The sequence below is a fragment of the Protobothrops mucrosquamatus genome, unplaced genomic scaffold (genome assembly GCF_001527695.2).
Source record: "Protobothrops mucrosquamatus isolate PMUCROS unplaced genomic scaffold, P.Mucros_1.0 scaffold411, whole genome shotgun sequence".
In the NCBI taxonomy this organism is placed as follows: domain Eukaryota; kingdom Metazoa; phylum Chordata; class Lepidosauria; order Squamata; family Viperidae; genus Protobothrops; species Protobothrops mucrosquamatus.
In genome coordinates this window covers 147,228-167,352 of record NW_015386740.1, presented here as the reverse complement: position 1 = coordinate 167,352, position 20,125 = coordinate 147,228, and the positions used below count along the sequence as shown (strand labels likewise).

At 33.2% G+C, this 20,125-nt stretch overlaps 1 protein-coding gene across 1 annotated transcript in view; it reads right to left on the bottom strand.

Moving 5' to 3' along the window:
* LOC107287655 (neurobeachin) overlaps window positions 1-20,125 on the bottom strand; it is a 129,544-nt gene that overhangs the window by 66,806 nt on the left and 42,613 nt on the right. The window contains exon 17 of the mRNA XM_015816182.1: window positions 6,477-6,912. Coding sequence (XP_015671668.1) covers window positions 6,477-6,912 — 436 coding nt within the window. The remainder of the gene's footprint in view (window positions 1-6,476; window positions 6,913-20,125) is intronic.

Sequence of the window (20,125 nt, the reverse complement as noted above, 5' to 3'; positions counted from 1 at the left end):
GGGAGGTTTTTTCACTGGAACTACAACACTTCTACAGAAGGGAAAAAATCAGTGCAAAATCAGGAAATGCTTTTCTCTTTTCTAATCCACTGGAGGAAGAAATCAATTTATTACTATTACATAAATAAACCATCAAAACAAATATAAAAAGGAAGAAAACAAAGACAAAAATTAAATAAAAGAATACATGTATGATTTTAAGGAGTAATTAAAAACATTTAAAATATGAATATTAAAAATGTATACTCAGATGACATTTATACAGAGATAATATATTGTAAAACACTACAAATATACTAAATATACAACATTTTTTACCATTTCTGAAATTAGTCACATTTATCTTTCAACTCATTTTCATTAAAATGATAAAATGTTTCTAATATTTTTTCAGGTGATATGACCATGTAATTTTAACTTCCTTTAACTCTGAAATGATCTCAACAGTAATTTGATTTAGGGCTACCTAATCAGGACTGCAAAAAATCCAGATGATCACTAAAAGTTATGTTATTACTTCTGCTTATGGAATTGTTATTCATATCTCCAAATATAACAATAATACATTTACATAAAATCAGTAAATCAAAATTATTCATTTCAGCAGTACCATAAGCATAATATTATATTACTGTAAACTCTTTAATATGAACCTTATGCATTATCAGTGGTGGGATTCAGCCGGTTCGTACCACTTCGACAGAATCGGTAGCTAATTTTTTGTTGCCCAGGCCCAGAATGGACTTCCGGAAGCGGCATTCATACAGAGAACTGGTTGCTCACATATTTGAATCGCACCACTGTGCATTATGTGTAGTAAATAGGTACAGAAAGGTTTATAACCAGAAGTAACTACAGCATAAATTTTGACAGAGTATGATGTAACAAAGATACAATTCAGTAGGGAACCTAGGCAAGGTACAGAACTAAATTGTTAAGCTAAAGGTTTTGTGGACATAAAGGATTGAAATTCAGGGTTTGAGACATTCATTTAATGAGAAAGTTCCAGAAATAACAGAGAAGCATCTTGCTATGGTTTATTATCAGGGGGGTTGGACGAGAATTCTTCCCAGGAAGGATGAGCAAGGATACCAGGAGAGTATGCTAGGAGTACATACTCCCAGCGGTATTTTCCATATAAAACTCATCCCTCCAGGAAAATGCTTGAAGCAGATGATCACTTTAGGGCTAACGGATATAATTTTAGACTGAGCAGGAGAAGGCAAAGGCAAACCACTTCTGTATTTTAGTCCCAAAAATTAAACTGATAGGCAAGATTAAGTATTGACCTTATAGTTCCTGATGATAAGCCCCTTAATCAGATGGCACTAAAGATGGTTCTGAGGAATAGCTGAGTATTAATTCAGTTTACTGATGCAGCCAGATATTAGCCAGATGTCTAGTTGCTAAAGTTGCCATGAAAGAAAAGAAAATCCAACACTGCAAAAACACAATTATAAAAGGAACATGGAATATAAGAAGCATGATCATGGGAAACCTCCACATAGAGAAAAATGAAGTGACTACACACTGACAACCTGGGCATAATCAAATTGAAATTAAAAAATAAAGAATGAACAGTATTGCTTGAAAGCTTATAGCAAAGATGCTACTTGGGTATGATGTAGTCAGTGACTGAATAATATCAATTAAATTTAATGGACAACCGTTTAATATCATGTTTATCCAATTTTGTGCTCTAACCACTCATGCAGAAGAGGGTTTTATGGTCAAGTTCAGTCTGAAATCAAAAGAAAAGCAAGCAAGATATATTGCTTATGATTGGAGACTAGAAAGCTAAAGTTGGAAACAATAAGAAAACTTAATTGTACTATATGATGTAGGAAATGGGGGAAAGGCAGGGGAAAGACTGATCAGTTTTTGCCTATCCAATGATTGTTTCATTGCGAGCACAATGGAACACAAAGAAATAAAATTATATTATTGGTACCATGAAGTAGAAAGGTACAGTTAATAGCAAAAAGAAGGCCAATGGCTGATACTAGAAAAGACCGTGAATGGGTCACACGCAAGTTACCAAGTGAAACTAAAACAGAATAACAGTCAATGTAATTTAACTAGAATGTCCTCAATGTTTGTAATTTAAAATAATGTTAATAGCATGAAATTTAGAGAAAATCAAGCTCTGGTTTAAAATGGGACTGCATATTTCAATCAACAAATATCAAATTATAGAACTGAAATACTAAAACAAAAAACAACAAAAACAAACAAAAAACCTGCCCTAACATTTACTTCATCTAAAAGCTAGTATATTCACCATGGGCAGCTTCTGCATCTTCTGTTCTGCTAAAAATACCCTGGAATTTGAGATTTTAGGAACAGTTACCTAAAAGAAACCACATGCCAATTTTTCTTCTGATTATTTCTTTGGACAGAATAAATGACCAATCTATTTTACTAAATTCAGGAGAGTTTCAAAAGGTGGTTGGGGGCAGGGAGAAAGCATAATTTTAAAAACAAAATTTGGTACTTATGCTTTTAGACTGTGAATTTAGCCTGCTTTCATATCTGCAGGTCTTTTAATTCCAGTCTTTTTAGGATAGCTGACATTAAGTAATTTACTAGAATTCTTGTTTTCAAATCTCACAAACATTTAGAGTTTTATAGTCAACATAGTAATTTACTAAAGATAAATTTGTAAATAAGAATTGCTTGAAAATAAAGTGAAAATAAAATAAAATAAAATATGTAATCTATGAATGTCTTTGCTTGCTTTTCCATATACAGCAAAATATCTGACACATATAAAAAAGTATAAATGAAAATGTGTCACTTTCACTAAAATTGCCATTGCCACTAGCAAATAATCAGTTGCGTGTGCTATTGCAAATACCACTACATTTTTTGTTTTTGTTTTTCACGTGATATTGGGATCATAACTTTGAGTCAAGAGTCTAGGGCCAAAGAAATCTGTTTATATAGTTTTTGATGTAATTACAGCTACACCTTAGGACAGATGAGACAGAAGGCAGGAATATATTGAAACTGATTGAAAAATGCAGTTGTCCAGAAGCACTTGTGGGGAAGAGGTCTCTGAAAAGCTGCTCAAAGCTTCAGAGTTTGAAGTGAAATTTTTGATGTTGTCACTCTCAATCTATTGAAAAGCTGACGGACAATCAAACCCGTCTGGCTAGCTGGCAGCTCATTTTGCTGGCAGGTGGCAAACAATTAGACACACCAATTTGTGCCTCCTGATGACATTAAAGCATGAAACTAAGTTGTATGCAGGGCCTAGTGATTTGTGTGAAAGCATTTCAAAAATAATACTCTTTGCCGTGGCAACTCATTTCAGACTGCCACCTTCCATTATGGCTTTGAGTAGTGAAGACGACAGACTTGAGTTACGTGCAGTGCAAGGGCGCTTCTGTTCAATCCGTCATCAGCGCCCCCCGAGACCTCAATCCCTCCTTTCATCAATATCACCTCATCATTTACATTCGATAGCACTTGAACTGCTGAATACATTAATAAGAGAGAAGCTCTATTTCATGAGTATTACATACATACATATATATATATATATACACACACACACATACACATATATATACATACATACACACACACATATACATTGTTTTTATACTTCATTTGCAATTCTATGTTTTAAAAAGAATTTTAATATGTTTTAGAAGACAGTTTTTGTAAAATTATATCACTCATTTTTGTTTTATTTGTAATGAATAAATACATAATAAGTATTTACTTTCTATGTGAATCTGGGCATTTAAATGTTTTTTAAATGGGTTTTAAGATTCCCCTGGAAATTTTTAATAATCTTTAGCTACTTTAGAAAATCTTATAAAAATATGTATGAAAAATAACATTTAACAGAATGTTAGAATGTATTTATAAGAAGCAGAACAACTCTACAAATGTTTATCTTTTAGAATGGTAATAGAAATATTTTAAATAAATATGGCAATAGTGCAAAGAATTGCACAAGCATACCCTGACAGTTAGTTCACAGGTTAAATTCATAGCTATGCAAAACACAGTTAGGATTTCATGTCTCTTTGCTATCATCAAGGGACTATCCAGTTTTTGCAACCCATATATGGTACTGCTTATACTACATCTGTTTTCTCCTTTGTGTTTCAGGAAGGGATTTAAATAATCTGTATTCAGCCACAAATGCTACAGTTTCCCATTACATACAATCTGACATATGTTTATTTTACAGTTTATTGTACAGTATTGAACAATATCAAAAGTTTAATCTTGATTTATTTAAGTTTTGATGTCTTCTTGTTTGCAAAGTCATAGAAGAAAAGGCTCAACATGGCTTATTCTCATAATAGTAATATACTGTAGCTTTAAATTGATTATGTTATACACATAGAACCAGGGCTTTTTTTCTCACAGAACGCCCAGAACGGAGTTCCGGCACCTTTTTTTGATGGAACCTTATAGGGTAGGCAAGGCAGGTTGTATGATGTGTGTAAGTTCCAGCACCTTTTTTCTTTTTAAGAAAAAAAGCACTGCATAGAACTAATACTGAAAATGGAAAATAAGGGATTTGCAAATATAGTAACACAAACATTTTCTAAGAGCATTAATATTTCACAGATTTTTAAAAGTTCCTTCTGTATCTTTTTATGTTTAAATAGCCTATGCCTACTGTTACAACCTTTTCTAACACTTAAAGTATTACTTCATGAATTTAGAAACAAATGTAATTCTGAACATATGTTAGAATTGGATTAAAAAATGGAAAGACTGCAGTTTGCTGAATCTTTTCCCAAAGTTTTTATCCCAGAAATATCTTCCCATCTACTGTATGCTCCTTATAAACCTATGCACTTGTAGTGCACAAAACTCCCTCCGAAAATACTCATAATATGCACAAAACGGCATCTACAAGCACATATCTCACAAACAAAAGCATACAACCCACAACAAGCTATCTCTCCTGCACCATAACAGTAGTGAAATACAAATTAGAATATCAAAATTGGAGGAGCCATTTGATTAATCCAAGTTAAAGCATCCCTGATTGATGACTCCAGGTCCTAATTCAACACACTGGGTAAAGGCAAGCCCATCACTTCTTCTATCAAACTGTTTCTGTTATTTCCTTACTGTTAGGAAATATTCAATTAGAATATGCCTTCTTGATCAGAATCTGCGACAACCTCCTTAAAACTTTGTATTTGTATGAGGACTCATTGAAGAACATTTTTGAATGTACTTGTCAAGTCAGCTGTGAAACCAACAGAATTGTCATCAATCCTACATTTAGTTAGAACAGGGGTGTCAAACTCGCAACATCACGTGACGTGTCGCAACGTATCGTGACTTTTTTTCCATTGGGGTAGACGCGGTCTCGCCATGATGCATCCAGTCCACGGGCCGGCAGTTTGACACCCCTGAGTTAGAGTGATAATCAAAATATTATGAAATACTTTGTCAAATGTTTGCCAATAATATTCATACAATTGATTAAGGAAATTAAAAAAAATTTAAAAATTGCTTTCAAGGTACCTACAGATTCCTCTTTGGAAGTATGCTGTGGAGATTTAAATTCATGCACAGTAAATAAGTATCCTTTGCCAGTTAAATTTCAAACCTCACTCCTGCCTCTTTATCTTGCTTCCCAATTATAAAATAGAAAGACTCCTCTCAAAAAATATTAAGTCAAAATCATGTCTGAGTAAATTTTTTTTGTTCCCACTAGCATTTTTCTTTCTTTATCTGAATATGTGATATTTTGATTCTTTTCCTTCTACTTCAAATATGTCTCATAAAGCTGTTCTTAATATCCTCAACTTTAGGTTGGGGTTTAGGTTTTTCTGACTGGGCTTTAGATTTTTCTAATACCATCTGTACAATTATTTGGTATCTGTTTATAATCTTAATGGTGTACTAACTCTCTTTACAGCTCCCATATATGTCTTCTTTTGCCTTTTATGCAGCCAAACTTTTTATGTAGTTTATTGTTTTCTTATTTTTTCATTACTAGAATTGTATAGAAATTCAAACTCTGAATGTACAGAACATAAACATTTGCAAAAACAAACACTAAATTAAAACTAACAAATATATAGCCAAGTAAACTACAACATAAAATAAACAGTCCTTTGAGCTGACTAGATGACCTATGATTATTGTAAACATCTGTGAAAATAATTGTGTTCACATTACCAGTTGGTATTAACTATTTTTAGTTGCAAACATTTCTAGTGACTTTTTCACCCAGATCTACGCTGGTGTACCATTCTCTACGGAGATACTTCAGTAAAGCAGGATGAGAATTAAACTGGCTGGCAAAAACAATGTCATCTGAATATTTCAAATGTTTCTGGTTTACTTACCAAATCATAGTTAAATGTTTTATGTATGAACATAACACGGTTCAACTATCAAGAATAAGGTAGGTAGGTAGGTAGGTAGGTAGGGTAGATAGACAGGCAGACAGAAAGACAGACAGATGAGTGGATTGTATTACACACCTGTCAAAAGAGTGAAACTGCATTGGGAGAATAGGCTGAGTTTCTCTTTTCAGTGCAGGATCAGGATAAGGAATCGGATCAGGCCCACATTCTGGAATTTCAACCGGTGCTGCTACCAGACTTTTCAATATTTCTTTAACATTAATACCTTTGCTTTGGCTAATACTTGATATTGAAGATGCAGGCTTCAGAATTTCACTGGAACTTTCTGTTAAACTTTCCTGAGATTTCTTCACCTCAGATGACAAAGTAGATAGCAATTCACTCATAGCATCTGGACCAGGGCCTGTTTCTAAATCTGTCCCATTTAAAATACTGGGTATTTGCTCCTCTTCAATTCCAGAATCGGTATGAGGAATAGAGCTTTCCAATGGAATATCTTCAATTGGTGGGGTTTCTTTTTCTTTGATGTTGTCTGGAAATACAACAGGAGTTTCTGCAACAAAAAAGTAGAGAAATATTCAAGTCTGTAAATTAGTAGTGTTATGCTCCCCAAAATTAATAGAAATGGCAACACAAAATAAGGCAGGAAAATATAGGTGGAAAATCCTCCAAAATTCATGAGAAGCAATTAGAAATACATTCCTATTCTGGAATTTCACAGCAGCCATGATACAAACATTTACTGGTCCTACACTGCAAGGCTTCAATGCAAAATTAGAAAAATAATGCTTCAGAAACATCTGCTTGGTACTATCAAATTTTCCAATACTAAGTAACATAGCAGAAAAGAACAAATTATTTTGCATATATTTGTTTGTTTGCTTATATTTTGCTTTCCTCAAAGAGCCAAGGCCAAGCACACAACATTCTACCTCATTTTTCCCCCATACTGTGAAGTCGGTTGCACTGAGGGTGAGCTTCCATGGCTGTGGATAGCTGTAAACCTAGGTCTTCTGGGTCCTAATCAAGTACCTTTGTAATGTTCTGTACTTATTCAATGTCATTTAGCAGCAAACATGTAAAGAAGACAGTTGATTATGTGCTAGTTTCCTATACTATTTCATAGGATCTGCCCAAATAAAGGCATGTCTCACCACCAACCTTTGACAATCACAGAGAAGGCAGTAGATGACCCAAACTGAATTTTGAAGACACAGTTGTATTGCCTCTGTCAAATCTGACAAGAAATTTGAATCCATGTCTCAAATTCTCTATATATTTTGGGATTTCTAGTTACTTTCTTAGGTACTTTTTCAATATGGGGAATAGTCAGATTCTAGTTAAGATGCCCTGTTGATTCTGTTATCATTCCAATTTTCAGAACTACATTTTGAATGCAATATACCTTTTAGTAGAAATCAGACAGAATACAGTTTTTTTGTAATTTAAAATGGAGTACATTATCATAATGATCATTGCTATTAGTACTGTTACTAATATACTTCAATTGCCATGGAGGTTGTATTATATTTCTTGTAATCTTTAGATTTCTTGAGTCAGTGCTGTTCTTGTTCCTACCTCTGAAATTAATTTTAAAAAGGAAAATGATTTTTTTTTTAAAATTAACAGTTTATATACTGAGGTCTGGGATAATTGATTTGTTTTTGGATTTCAAAAAGATTCTGGGCAACCATATTAAATTTAACAAAGAAATGCAAAATATGCATTTCATTAATGCATATGAGCTGCAGGGTAAAGAAAAATCTTTCTCACGCATATTACTTCTGCTTATAAAAATTCTTCTGGCAAGCATTTGACATAGTGAGGCAAATATTTGCTGTACAAAAGTATAACATTTCTGGGCAAACTCTGGTGTATTTAAATCATCCCATTTTATATTCAACTATTTTATATATTATTTTAATGATTTTGTTCATTTTAAAATTGAAGGATAGGGTTAGAAGTGACCTTGGAGTCTTTTAGTTCAATCCCCTACCCAGAAAAAAAACCTTCAGATTATTCTAGATAAGTGGCTGTCCAATCTGTGCTTGAAAATATCCAATGGTAAAACACTTAGAACTCAGAGGCAGGCTCTTCCATAAATTTCGTGGTCAGGAAATTCTTTCTCCTTTAGAGTTTGCATATCTCTATGTAAACTTTCCATTGGTACTTGTCATACTCTCCAGGTTATGACAACCAAATCCACATCCTCTTCCTTTTGACATCCTTTTCAAATGGATGACATGCAGAAGATGATATCAAGGCTCCGCTTAGCCTTCTCTTATTTGGGCTAAACATTTGAAGTTCAAAGCATAGATTTATTACTGTATGACTTAATCCAGAATTTAGGCCTCTATATACAATATTTATTTCTTTTCTCAAAGATAACTATACTTTAAATTTCTTAAGACTCTTTTAATGTCTATTTTTCACATATTTGATATTTTATAGTTTTCATAAATCTTAGGAACTGTATCAAACTGTAAACTTTATTTTTGTTAACTTAAACTTTTGAAAACACCATATAAAAACATGATTTTATTAAATATAATTTCTATACTTCTAGAATTGATAATAGTCAAAATTGTGGACATGGTTTTTACCTAAATTTCTTTTTCTAATAACATTCTCTTTACAATAAGATTTGTAGAATAAAGAACTCAATATCACACACGTAAATGTTGTTTTATTTCAGTAGGAATAAATAAAGAGCTTAGAATAACAGAGAATCAAGCAACTTCATTACTTATGATATCTAAAATATCCTAAGAAAAGTCCTGCCAGACTAAACGTCTAGTTGTTGAGTTTTTCTGTTGTCATACAGATATCACATTCCTAAAGAAGCCCAAGTGAAGGAAAAAGATGCAAGAGCACCCCTTTCCTTGTTCTCCAAGTCTGTTATTAAGAGGCAAATTAAATAAATCCATACACTCAACTTATAGCTGTTTATGTCATCCATTATGAATTTAACTAATCATCTTTAAAAGCTTTCCAAACGGAAATAATTAGTACAACTTGTGGCAATAAACTGCATAGGAAAATTATGTATTTTGTGAAGAACTGTTTTTATTATTTTTCTAATTAATTTTATGTTTTTATTTTATTAAAGGCTAAACAACCCATGATCCGTTGATCATTTGCTTCAGAGATATTTCTTAAAACAGAATGACCACTACTTTTTTGTGGGAACAGGAGCAACTTCCGACTTCTACCTGGCTGACTATAGCAGCATGGCAGCACTGATGAGATCATGACTTTGCCAAATTTCAATCCCACAAGAGTCATCTGGGTCCCAGATTTTGGATGAATTCTGTAAGTTAGTCCATTTAAGGAACGTCAATTCAAAATTTTATTCATTATTTTATCAAAATTATTTGCCACCCATCTTGAAGTTCAGGAAACGCTGAGTGGCTTACATCCAGATTAAAAAAATTAATGATTATAAATATAAAATTGGATAAAAATTACAAAAAAAATTAAAAAGTCAAAGAACAAGATTTGGAGAGGAGAGGTGGTGTGCCTTTTCTGTTAGTGCACCAGACAGTAGCTTCCCCTATAGAACCCATGGCTATTGGCATAGCCAGGTTTTAAGGTTTTTCCTGAAGGCTACAGAGATGGGGTGGATATTATCTTCGGAGACAAGCTTTTTCAAAGGACAGAAGCTGAAAAATTGTTGTCCTACAATGCATCGCTTTACCCAATTGAAGGGTATAATCAAGCAGAAATGAGAATTTTAGTCATATGTAAATCATTTTCTTAATACCATGTATAAAAACTGAAGGAGATGGATTACAGGAGATATGATAGCAGCCATCCAGTACTTGAGGGGCTGTCACAGAGAAGAGTGGGTCAAGCTATTCTCCAAAGCACTTAAGGGCAGGATGAGAAGTAATAGACTAAATGTCTAGTTGTTGAGGTATTTTGATGTCATACAGATATCACATGCCAAAAGAAGCCTGTGAGCAGCAAAAAATGCAACAGCATCCTTTTTCTTGTTCTCCAAGTCTGTTATTAAGAGGCAAATTAAATAAATACATACACTCAACTTATAGCTGTTTATGTAATCCATTATGAATTTAACTAATCATCTTTAAAAGCTTTCTAAACTGAAATAATTAGTACAACTTGTGGCAATAAATTACATAGCAAAAATATTTATTTAGTTTATCAATTTAGAATTAAGGAGAAATTTCCTGACAGTGAAAACAATCAGTGGAACAGCTTGCCTCCAGAAGGGGTGGGTGAGATTGGACAGCCATTTGTCCAGAATGATATAAGGTCTTCTGCTCAAGCAGGGGGTTGGACTGTAAAAACCAACTATATATATATATTTGTGTATAAGCCCATCTTTAGATAATCTGGGGGTATATTTTGGCACCTAAATTCTCGACTTATTCCCATGTATATACAGTTCTTACCTATAACTGTAATAATCTGGAAATTTACACATATAGGTTATCCTTTAGAAGTTACAGGTTTCTTGACAAGAGTCTTTTTTTCAGTGTATTGTATTTATTATATTTACATGGCTACCCATCTCACAAGAGTGACGCTGGGCAGCATACGACAGTGAATTACAAAGAAAACCAATAAGTATATACAACAGTCATCATGAAAAACTATTTTAAAAACTATTAAAAGCCAGAGAGGACCCAAGCAATATCTTGGATACATAGAAAGATTATTTGATGAAGCTATCACATGTGCAAAGGGAGCTTCCAGAGGTCAGCTAGGAATAACAAAAGCTGCAGCTGCTTTAGACATATTGACTAAAGAATTAGAAGGGCCTTCAAGATTACAAGGGTGGAATTCAAAATGTCCATACTCCTATCCTGCTTGGTCTTGTTCTTATGGAAAGGACCTCTTCAATTTCACTATGGCCTAGGCAGACCAATCCCTTCTGTGACATGATGCTTTAGCTTTGCCAATTGAATTATTTCAGTTTGGAAAACCTAAATTATTTGTTTGTTCTCTGGGAAAGAGGATAAAAAATGAAGATAACTTTATCACATTCATACAAAAAAAAATATACTTCATTATTCATATTTGTTTGTGCCAATCCAGACTTCAATTTCATTTATTTATCCATGGGCAAGGAATATTCAGTGGAAACTTAACTGATGTCCCTCAGCTATATTAGAATAGGGTAGAACAGAAATCAGCTGCTACCCTTGTTTACTGTACTTTATATTTTCTGTGTTGTAAGATGCTGATAGCATGGTGCTTGGTTTACTGCTAAAGCTGTCTTCACAAAAGATGGCACACACCGGAATGAGGGCAAGATAATTGTTTGAGATTTGTACCAGCAGAATAACTGGATTAATGGTAGTTATTTCTCTTTCAGACTCAGAGAATGTGTCAGCTGAAACATTAAAAAAGAACCATTTGAAGAATGATAGGTGCACCACCATATACCCATGTCATCACTGTTTTATAACCACTGTTTCACAACTGGTTGCTAGTTGGCTTTTAGGAGCAAATCAATATACTTGTTACTATGTATAAAGCCTTGTGATTATTTGAAGGATCACCTATTTCCAATAGTTTCTGCTTGCCCTATAAGATTGGGCAGAATGGGTATGTTCCAGGTCCCTTCAAACAATGTCATCTATCAGGACTTAGGAGATGACATTCTGTGTCACAATACCTGCTCTCAGGAAGAGCATCCTCTCAGAGATCCATATGGTTTTAATACTATTCCAAAAGCAAATCCTGAGTTTGCTCCAGGTCTGGGATTAGGGTGGTTGTTGAATTTCTGACATTTTTTTTCTTGTTGCATTGAGATATTTTTCCCTCCAGTTTACATCTGTTTTTTCTTCTTATTTTTTTTTTTTTTTATTGCTTCTTACTTTTAAAAGATAAGTTGCTCAGAGTTACCTGTGAGCCAGGCAGCCTTCAAATAAATAAATAAATAAATAAATAAATAAATTCTTTTTTTTTATTTTAAAAAAAGAGCTTTCTCATAGTTCCAATTGCTCAAGTTCAATATAATTAATTGCTCAATCTTCTTCTGTTCTGGCTTTACTCTTTCCTGTCACCCAATACTATTACATTTTCCTTCTCTTTTCTCTGCCCCTTCGTGCTCTGGTCAAATTCTATCCAGTTGCTTGAAAGCTAACATTGTTTGGTTGCTCCCAATGTTTCTTTTATCTGAAGTAATTGAGTATAAAACAGTTAACAGTCCTAAAATTTATGATCTTCTTCTCATTTTTTTTAATTCTTTCTCTGTTCTGTTCCAGTTTCCTATTCCCTCTTTTATCTGAGCTTTATGAAGTTGGCTTCTCTTTGATTTTCTGACAGGAGGACAAAGTGAAAAGGTTTGCTGTCTAGTGATCATAAAGTAAAACAGATACTGTACGATCACTAAAAGCATGGCCACTACTGTTTCCACTCCCCACTCACAAGCAGTTTGAACCTTAAAATGTTGACAATATGGACCAAAAATTATTTCCCTTCTTTGAGCAGCCACAGGTATTGCAGTGATACTAAACCCTTCCCTTCCATTCTGTGCAAAGGAAAAATAAAATCTTGAAAAGCTAAATAAAATAAATTGCTTCTACCATCACTGCCTCTAATAATATCCTTTTTTGTTTTATGCATTTATTTTATCATATGGAACAAAAACAGCAACAAAAAGCATTCCTCTGAGGTCAAGACAATTTTTTTCTTCTGAAACATCTGCCTTCATGGACTATAGCATTAAAAAAAGGGGATTGGCCTCATAAAAGTTTCAAATACATTACAGCTGGTTGAACATAGTTCAGATTTGTTTCATACTGGCACATAACCATCACGTGAAAAAATCCAAAAAATTCTGATGAGGTATCATTTAAATCAGGGGTGTCAAACTGCGGCCCGTGGGCCGGACGCGTCATGAGGAAACTGCAACCACCCCATTGCCGGCAATGGGGAAAAAGCTCCGATACGTCGCGTGACGTCATGTGACGTCGTGAGTTTGACATGTCTAATTTAAATGATGAGTAGATGGACTTAATTTCCCATTCACCTACCTTCCCAGGAAACCAGCTAACATACCTTGGTTTTCCACAGTGACAAATCAGAAATCTACTAAGAGTTTAGAACTGGAAGACTCTTTTCTTTGAATTTTTATCTATATGCATGCTTGTCTGCGCATACATAAATGCAGTATTCAAGAAGAGGACATCAAGGTAACATCATTCATTCATCTCTTTAGAATTCTAGCATTAAATACTAATTTCACCTGCTTCCTAAAACCATATCTTCTATCTTAAATTTTAATACTGTTCACTTTTTACACTCAACTACTTTAAACAAGAGACATTGGTGGCAATGATTTCATTTTTCATAATTAAGAGTCTGCTTTCAAACTATTCAGCAGTTCTTTTATGTTCAGTTTGATGCTATTTAAAATATACAACTAAAAATAATGTTGAATCTACTATTTTAATCTTGCCTGGGAGTTGGGCCGCAGATACCCCTTTTCCTTCTATTTTTCATAGAAACTGTTAATTTAGTGAATGAATGAAATATAATGCAAATAACAAAGAGCATATACCAAAATAACCACCTTTATGGCTCTCTTCAAAGGAAGTAAACTTTAGGGTTTAGCTTAAAGCAAAGTCTCTTTAAATCAAACTTAATTCAAGCAGCTTAGTGTTACCTTCTAATTCTTAGTCTAGTCTACAACCTTGGTATTTCCTAATAGTCTCTTATTCAAGTACTTACCAGGTGTGACCCTGTTTAGCTATCTGAGATCAGCAAAGTCAGTCAATTGCTTAACTGTAACATAATCAATGTATTCAGATAATATAAGAAGACTTTCTAGTTTTCCTAAAGGAAACTAAGATAATACAAGAAGACTTTCTAGTTTTCTTACAGGAAACTAATGCAAATATATCTCTAAAGCTAAGTTAACTAATAATGCATCTATAGCAAAATAAAACATTTATCTTACAGTGATTTGAAGTATTTAATTCATTTTTTATAAATACATTATATACTTTGCATTATAAAAATCCAAAAATGAAAGCTACAATTTCCACTACTTGGCAATTTCAAAATTTTATATGTTTGCTATTTAAAATGTATCGACAGCTAATCATTGTTACATCCTAATCTTTTACGGAAAGTTATATAAGATTCTCACAAAATAAAGACTTTAAAATTTATGATAACCACCTTAACAAAACAAACTGCATTTATCAACCATGTCTCAAACACACAAATTTCTCAAATACAAACATAAAAGTATATGGAAAAAACAGGGTGGAAATGGGACAAAGCAAAGAGTTAGCTATGCTGGAAAGGGAAAGAAAAAGAACAAAACAAAATGGAGATCATGTGAGGAAAAGAGATAATTGGATAGGAAAATGAATGAAGGTCATATCATCATTTATTTTCCAGCATTCCAGTGCTAAGAATCTGTGCCTGGAATTCTTGGTTTCTTGAGACGTAAACTTAGAACTGCAGCTATAAACATACTTTATCTATTTATTTATTCACATGGAGCTATCTATCACAGAAACATGGAAGTCATGCAAGAAAATATACTGCATGTAAAGGGGCAGCATGAAGCAGATGTTCATGAATTAAACAATAATTACCTTAGTTATTATTGAGAAACCATTAATCATGCAAAAATAACATGCTAATATGAAACAAATATCTGAAAATCAGGAAGTATATATTTCTGTAGATCAAATACAGAAAATGTCCAAGCAGTGGAGACTAGCAATTATTTTAAAAAGCATTCATCAACACATGCTATTTACAAAATCGGTAACTATGCAAGGAGCATTTCCCTTCTACCATGTTGTAATTTCTCCCTTCATAAAACCTTAAAATAAACAAATATACAAAAAATTACATGTAAAAATATGTCTGTAAAGTAATCTCAAATGAAGTCAATATAAACAAACTGCTCTGAACAAACATTTTAAAGCAAAGTTTCTAGAGAAGGGCTAATAATAATCATAAAATCTTTTCCCACATAGCAATGGAAGTTTAGTTGCCATGTTAATGTTAGATAATTGGAGATTTGGAAAATGTATAAATGTGAACATGTGCAAAAAGCATATCACACTGAAAAATAGAGCATGTGTGACTTTGGCAACCTCCAACAGAAGTAAATATATATAGCCCAGGGTTGAACTGTAGACTCCTTGATGCTCTCTAAGTTTGGTTGTTTGCTGCAGACAATGCAGATAAGTGTGATGTTTGCTCCCTGTGTATATACAGTGCTGGTGGGATGTGGTTTTCTCCTTGGTAGTTCCTTGATTATTGTTTTCTGCTTGATTGTTTGGCTAGTGTTAATCTCTGCTTATCTGGATGGAAGCTGCTAGAGAAGATGTGCTCTGGTCTTTTTGTTTCCTTCTTAGCTTTTTTATTGTCTCTCTTGAATAATGTGTAATGTGGTTTATCTCTATGTGTTCCTTGATGGCTGATTAGTGCAAGGTTCCAGAAAATCCTAGAATTTTTGGATTTGTCTTGGTATAGAATGCTCATAGTTTCCCTGCTGAAACTATGGTTAAGTCTGTCTTGAAAATAAGGAGTTTCCATTGTGGCTTCTGACTGCTAGCTGGTGTTCATGAGGCACTCTTGTTAGTTTTCTGCCTGTCTGTCCAACATAATGGGTGTTACAGCCCTTGGACTGTATGTTGTAAATGACTCCTATTTTTTTCCTTTTTGGGTTACTGAGTCTTTTGGTTTATATAAGATCTTTTGGAGGGCTTTTGGTGGTCACACACATTTGATAACGTTACGTCAATATCCATGTTGCATAACCAGTCCGTTTTCTTTTTCTGGTGTTCTGGAGTACTGCAGTATGTTTGCTGTGTGTTTGCTTGCAGTTTGGCAAGCTCATTGGGAACTGATAAATGCAGTAGACTTAGACTTACAGGCTCAGATGCCTGAGCCATTTTCGGTTAACATACACAAATATGTAGCTTTGGAACATTTTCCTCAATCAATAGATGAACAAGTATAATATTTTTGATTCATTTGTTTAACTAGTTACTTTTTGTCTAGTTTTAGCACTTATGTAGAAAACAGATCATGTTTTAATTATATTTATGCAGAAATATTAAAAATTAAATTGGTTCACAAGCACTATTCTTAGAAATAGCCTTATTTATTATAAGCAAAGAGAGAAATATATATATTTAGAATAAACTCAATGTAGCTGAAATTAATAAAACATTTTCTAAGATAGAAAGCTCAGGTGAATCGGTCCTATAATGAAGTATATAAGGTTACATTGTTTGTTTGTTTGTGTATTTATTACATTCTCCTTTTCACTCAGAAGCTGAAGAGAGCTCCTCTTTCCATTTTCCCTCACAGCAACATCCTTCTGTCATGGGCTAGAGCAGGGATCTTCAAACTCGGCCCTTTTATGACTCATGGACTTCAACTCCCAGAATTCCTCAGCCAGGCACACTGGCTTAGGAATTCTGGGAGTTGAAGTCTATGAGTCATAAAAGGGCCAAGTTTGAAGACCCCTGGGCTAGAGAGTGACTGGTCAAAGTTTTGCTTAGCTGAGGATAGAACTGGATCATCCTACTGCTAGCCCAGCAGTTTCAATATTTTTAAAAAGTCAAATTATGTTTTATAGAATGCTGAGTTATATATAATGTCTGTTATAATAACAAACTTTGTAATTATAAAAGTATGCACAGTAAAACATGCAACTGACTATGATGAACTTTAAGCATTTAAGCAACATACAAGATCTAGGAAATATTTGGGCTCTAGGTGGACTCAGAATTTTAAAAACACATACACACACACACACACACGGAGAAAAACATAACAAACAGCTTCCATACTCTTTTCATGAAAACTACTTCATAGGTATATCCAGGAAGTCATTAAGAATTTGATCCCAACAGTTGGCAAAATCTGGAAGAACTTGCTTGGGCTCAGAAGCTAAGCAGGGCTGGATCTGCTTGGAAGGCGAATGAGAGACCAAGAGTATATTTCAGGACTGAATATTGTACTGGGAAGTAAAACAAAAACCAAAAATCCTGAAAAAGTCAAATTGCTTCTGTACTGTTGGCAAGAAAAATAACCAGAGATATATGTGTAGTCACCAAACATCTTGACACAGTTCTTTGAATCTGACAAATGCATACAATTATACCATACAGATACATACAAAGCTGTTCTGAAAAATAAAAAAAATATTCTGAAATAATAACAAAGGGTATCATGACACCCAGACGACTAATATCTATGTAGCATGAGCTTTTGTGAATCACAATCTAGCTCATTAGATACACTGAAGATGCATTTGATGGAACAGACAGTGATCCACGTTAGCTTATACCACAGTATCTATTTTAATCTTAACGGTATTGCAAACTCTTTGATGTAACCAAAGGCTCACTAAACTCCTCCTTTCCACAAGAATAAACTAGAGAGGGGCAAATAAAGAATCTGTAATGACCACTAAAAAAAAGTTTCAAAACACCAGGTTGAGAGCAAACCTGCTATGATGATTATAGACAATATAACGACTCACAACATGAAAGGAGCTCTCAATTCAAATGTGTATGTGCTGATCTGATCTACTGATCTATTGATCTACTGTGCTGATCTACTAATGAGAAATTAGAGGAGAGAGAAAGAGGTAGGGAATGTCCTGAAAAGCCTGAAACTGACACTGCAAAAGAAGCAGGGTTCAGGATCAGATTACAAGATATATAATTCTCCTTGCAGAAGTGAAAAAAATGTGAATAATAGATGAATTCTCAAATGAATAAATACAACATGGATGATTAAGAATTATAGAAATTAAAATACTTTGGATAATAGTTGAACAAGTTACAAACCATTCTTTGGAAATTAATGGAAAGCTATACTTTTGAAAATGTAGCATGATTTAGATAGGGGAAAGAAAATAATATTGAAGCCAAAATGATTTGAATGCTTCAGACCTAAGAAACTATGGTATCTCCAGCCCTAATTAAATCTTGTCTACCTCCTCATTTTTAAATAACTCATCAGAAATTAGGTGCTTCATTAAAATCACACGTAATTATAGGATTGCCTGCACCCACTGATTTTTTTTCTGTAGCTTTAAAACCACAGTAGATCACAGTGGTAAAATTACTTTCTAAAGTTACAGATGATTACTGCATAGCTATTACCAGCCTGGAATGGTCTCGGCTTTAAAGCTATAAGGATTTAATGACAGAAAATGCACCCTTTTCAGTTACTGCTGCTTCCTGGAGAACACACAGAATGTAACATAAATATTTTGGAGGTGGTGAGACACCACAAATCATGATCACACCTCTTTTCTTCCAAACCAAATGATATTACCCATCAACCCTCCCTAATTTCAACCGGATTCATTTTTGTTAGTTAAATGTGTTTAGTCAAAGCTGTCAATTATTCATTCATATTGCTGACCACTTATCATAATATAATATAATATAATATAATATAATATAATATAATATAATATAATATAATATAATATAATATAATATAATATAATATAATATAATATAATATAATATAATATAATTAATACAATACTATACTATACTATACTATACTATACTATACTATACTATACTATACTATACTATACTATACTATAATATAATATAATATAATATAATATAATATAATTAATATAATATAATATAATATAATATAATATAATATAATATAATTAATACAATACTATACTATACTATACTATACTATACTATACTATACTATACTATACTATAATATAATATAATATAATATAATATAATATAATATAATATAATAAACTTATATTACTAAATTCACATCAATTTGTGGGGAATTCATTTCTTCAATAGTTTTGCTAATTGCTAAAAGCAGAAATTACCTGTAAGGAGAATCGTGCACATAAAAAAAATTCTGCCAATAAGGCTACCTATCCATTTTGTAAGTATCTATTTAAAAAGATATGAACAATAAATTCCCTCTCATATTCTTTCAAGTACTGTAGTAAATTTGGAAGACATTCACAGACTATCATGTTGAAAGTCACTAAGTAATCCTTAAAGATCAATAGGGTCATAACTTCTGTATTATTTTCAGGCAAAGATTACCCATGCTGCAGACATTTCTATTCCAGAACAAGGGAAGAAGCCAGACTGACATTACTGAGAGTATATAAATTATCCAAAAACACTGAGTAATCACACTACTGAATCACTGCATGATGACAATAGTACCAATTACGGTTGCAAATAGTCTATCTGATGTCAATCACTGGTATAAATTATGTTATTTTTGTCCTAATAATTGGCTAATAATATGGCTAATTAAGTTTTTATTAAATGGCTTCATTATTAAATGGCTTCATTATTACCAGAATATTTCTTATTACCATCTATGACATTTAATAATAGAAATCCTTTTCAGTATTCGACTATAATAGTACACGGTAGCTGTCAGTTAACAAGGGCAATTTCCATCACTAAATAACACAGTTGTAAAGTGCAATTTTTCATGACTGAACCACTTAGCAACAGCAGTTCTAGCACTTCTAGTTGCTGTAATGCTGTAATGTATGCAAATTTTTGTTGTAGGAAAAGGAAAGGCAGAAGGTGGGGATGGAGTGAAGAGAGGAATTAGGCTAGAGTTGTTATGTTCTCACACAAGAGGGTCCAGGTCCAACATCTCTGGAATTCCATTAAGGCTTAGTTAGCACCAATTAATGCTGATGATTAATAGACTAGATTCTTCTGCATAGGCAGAGCAATAAATCAACTTAACTGAAACTTAACACATGGTCCTGA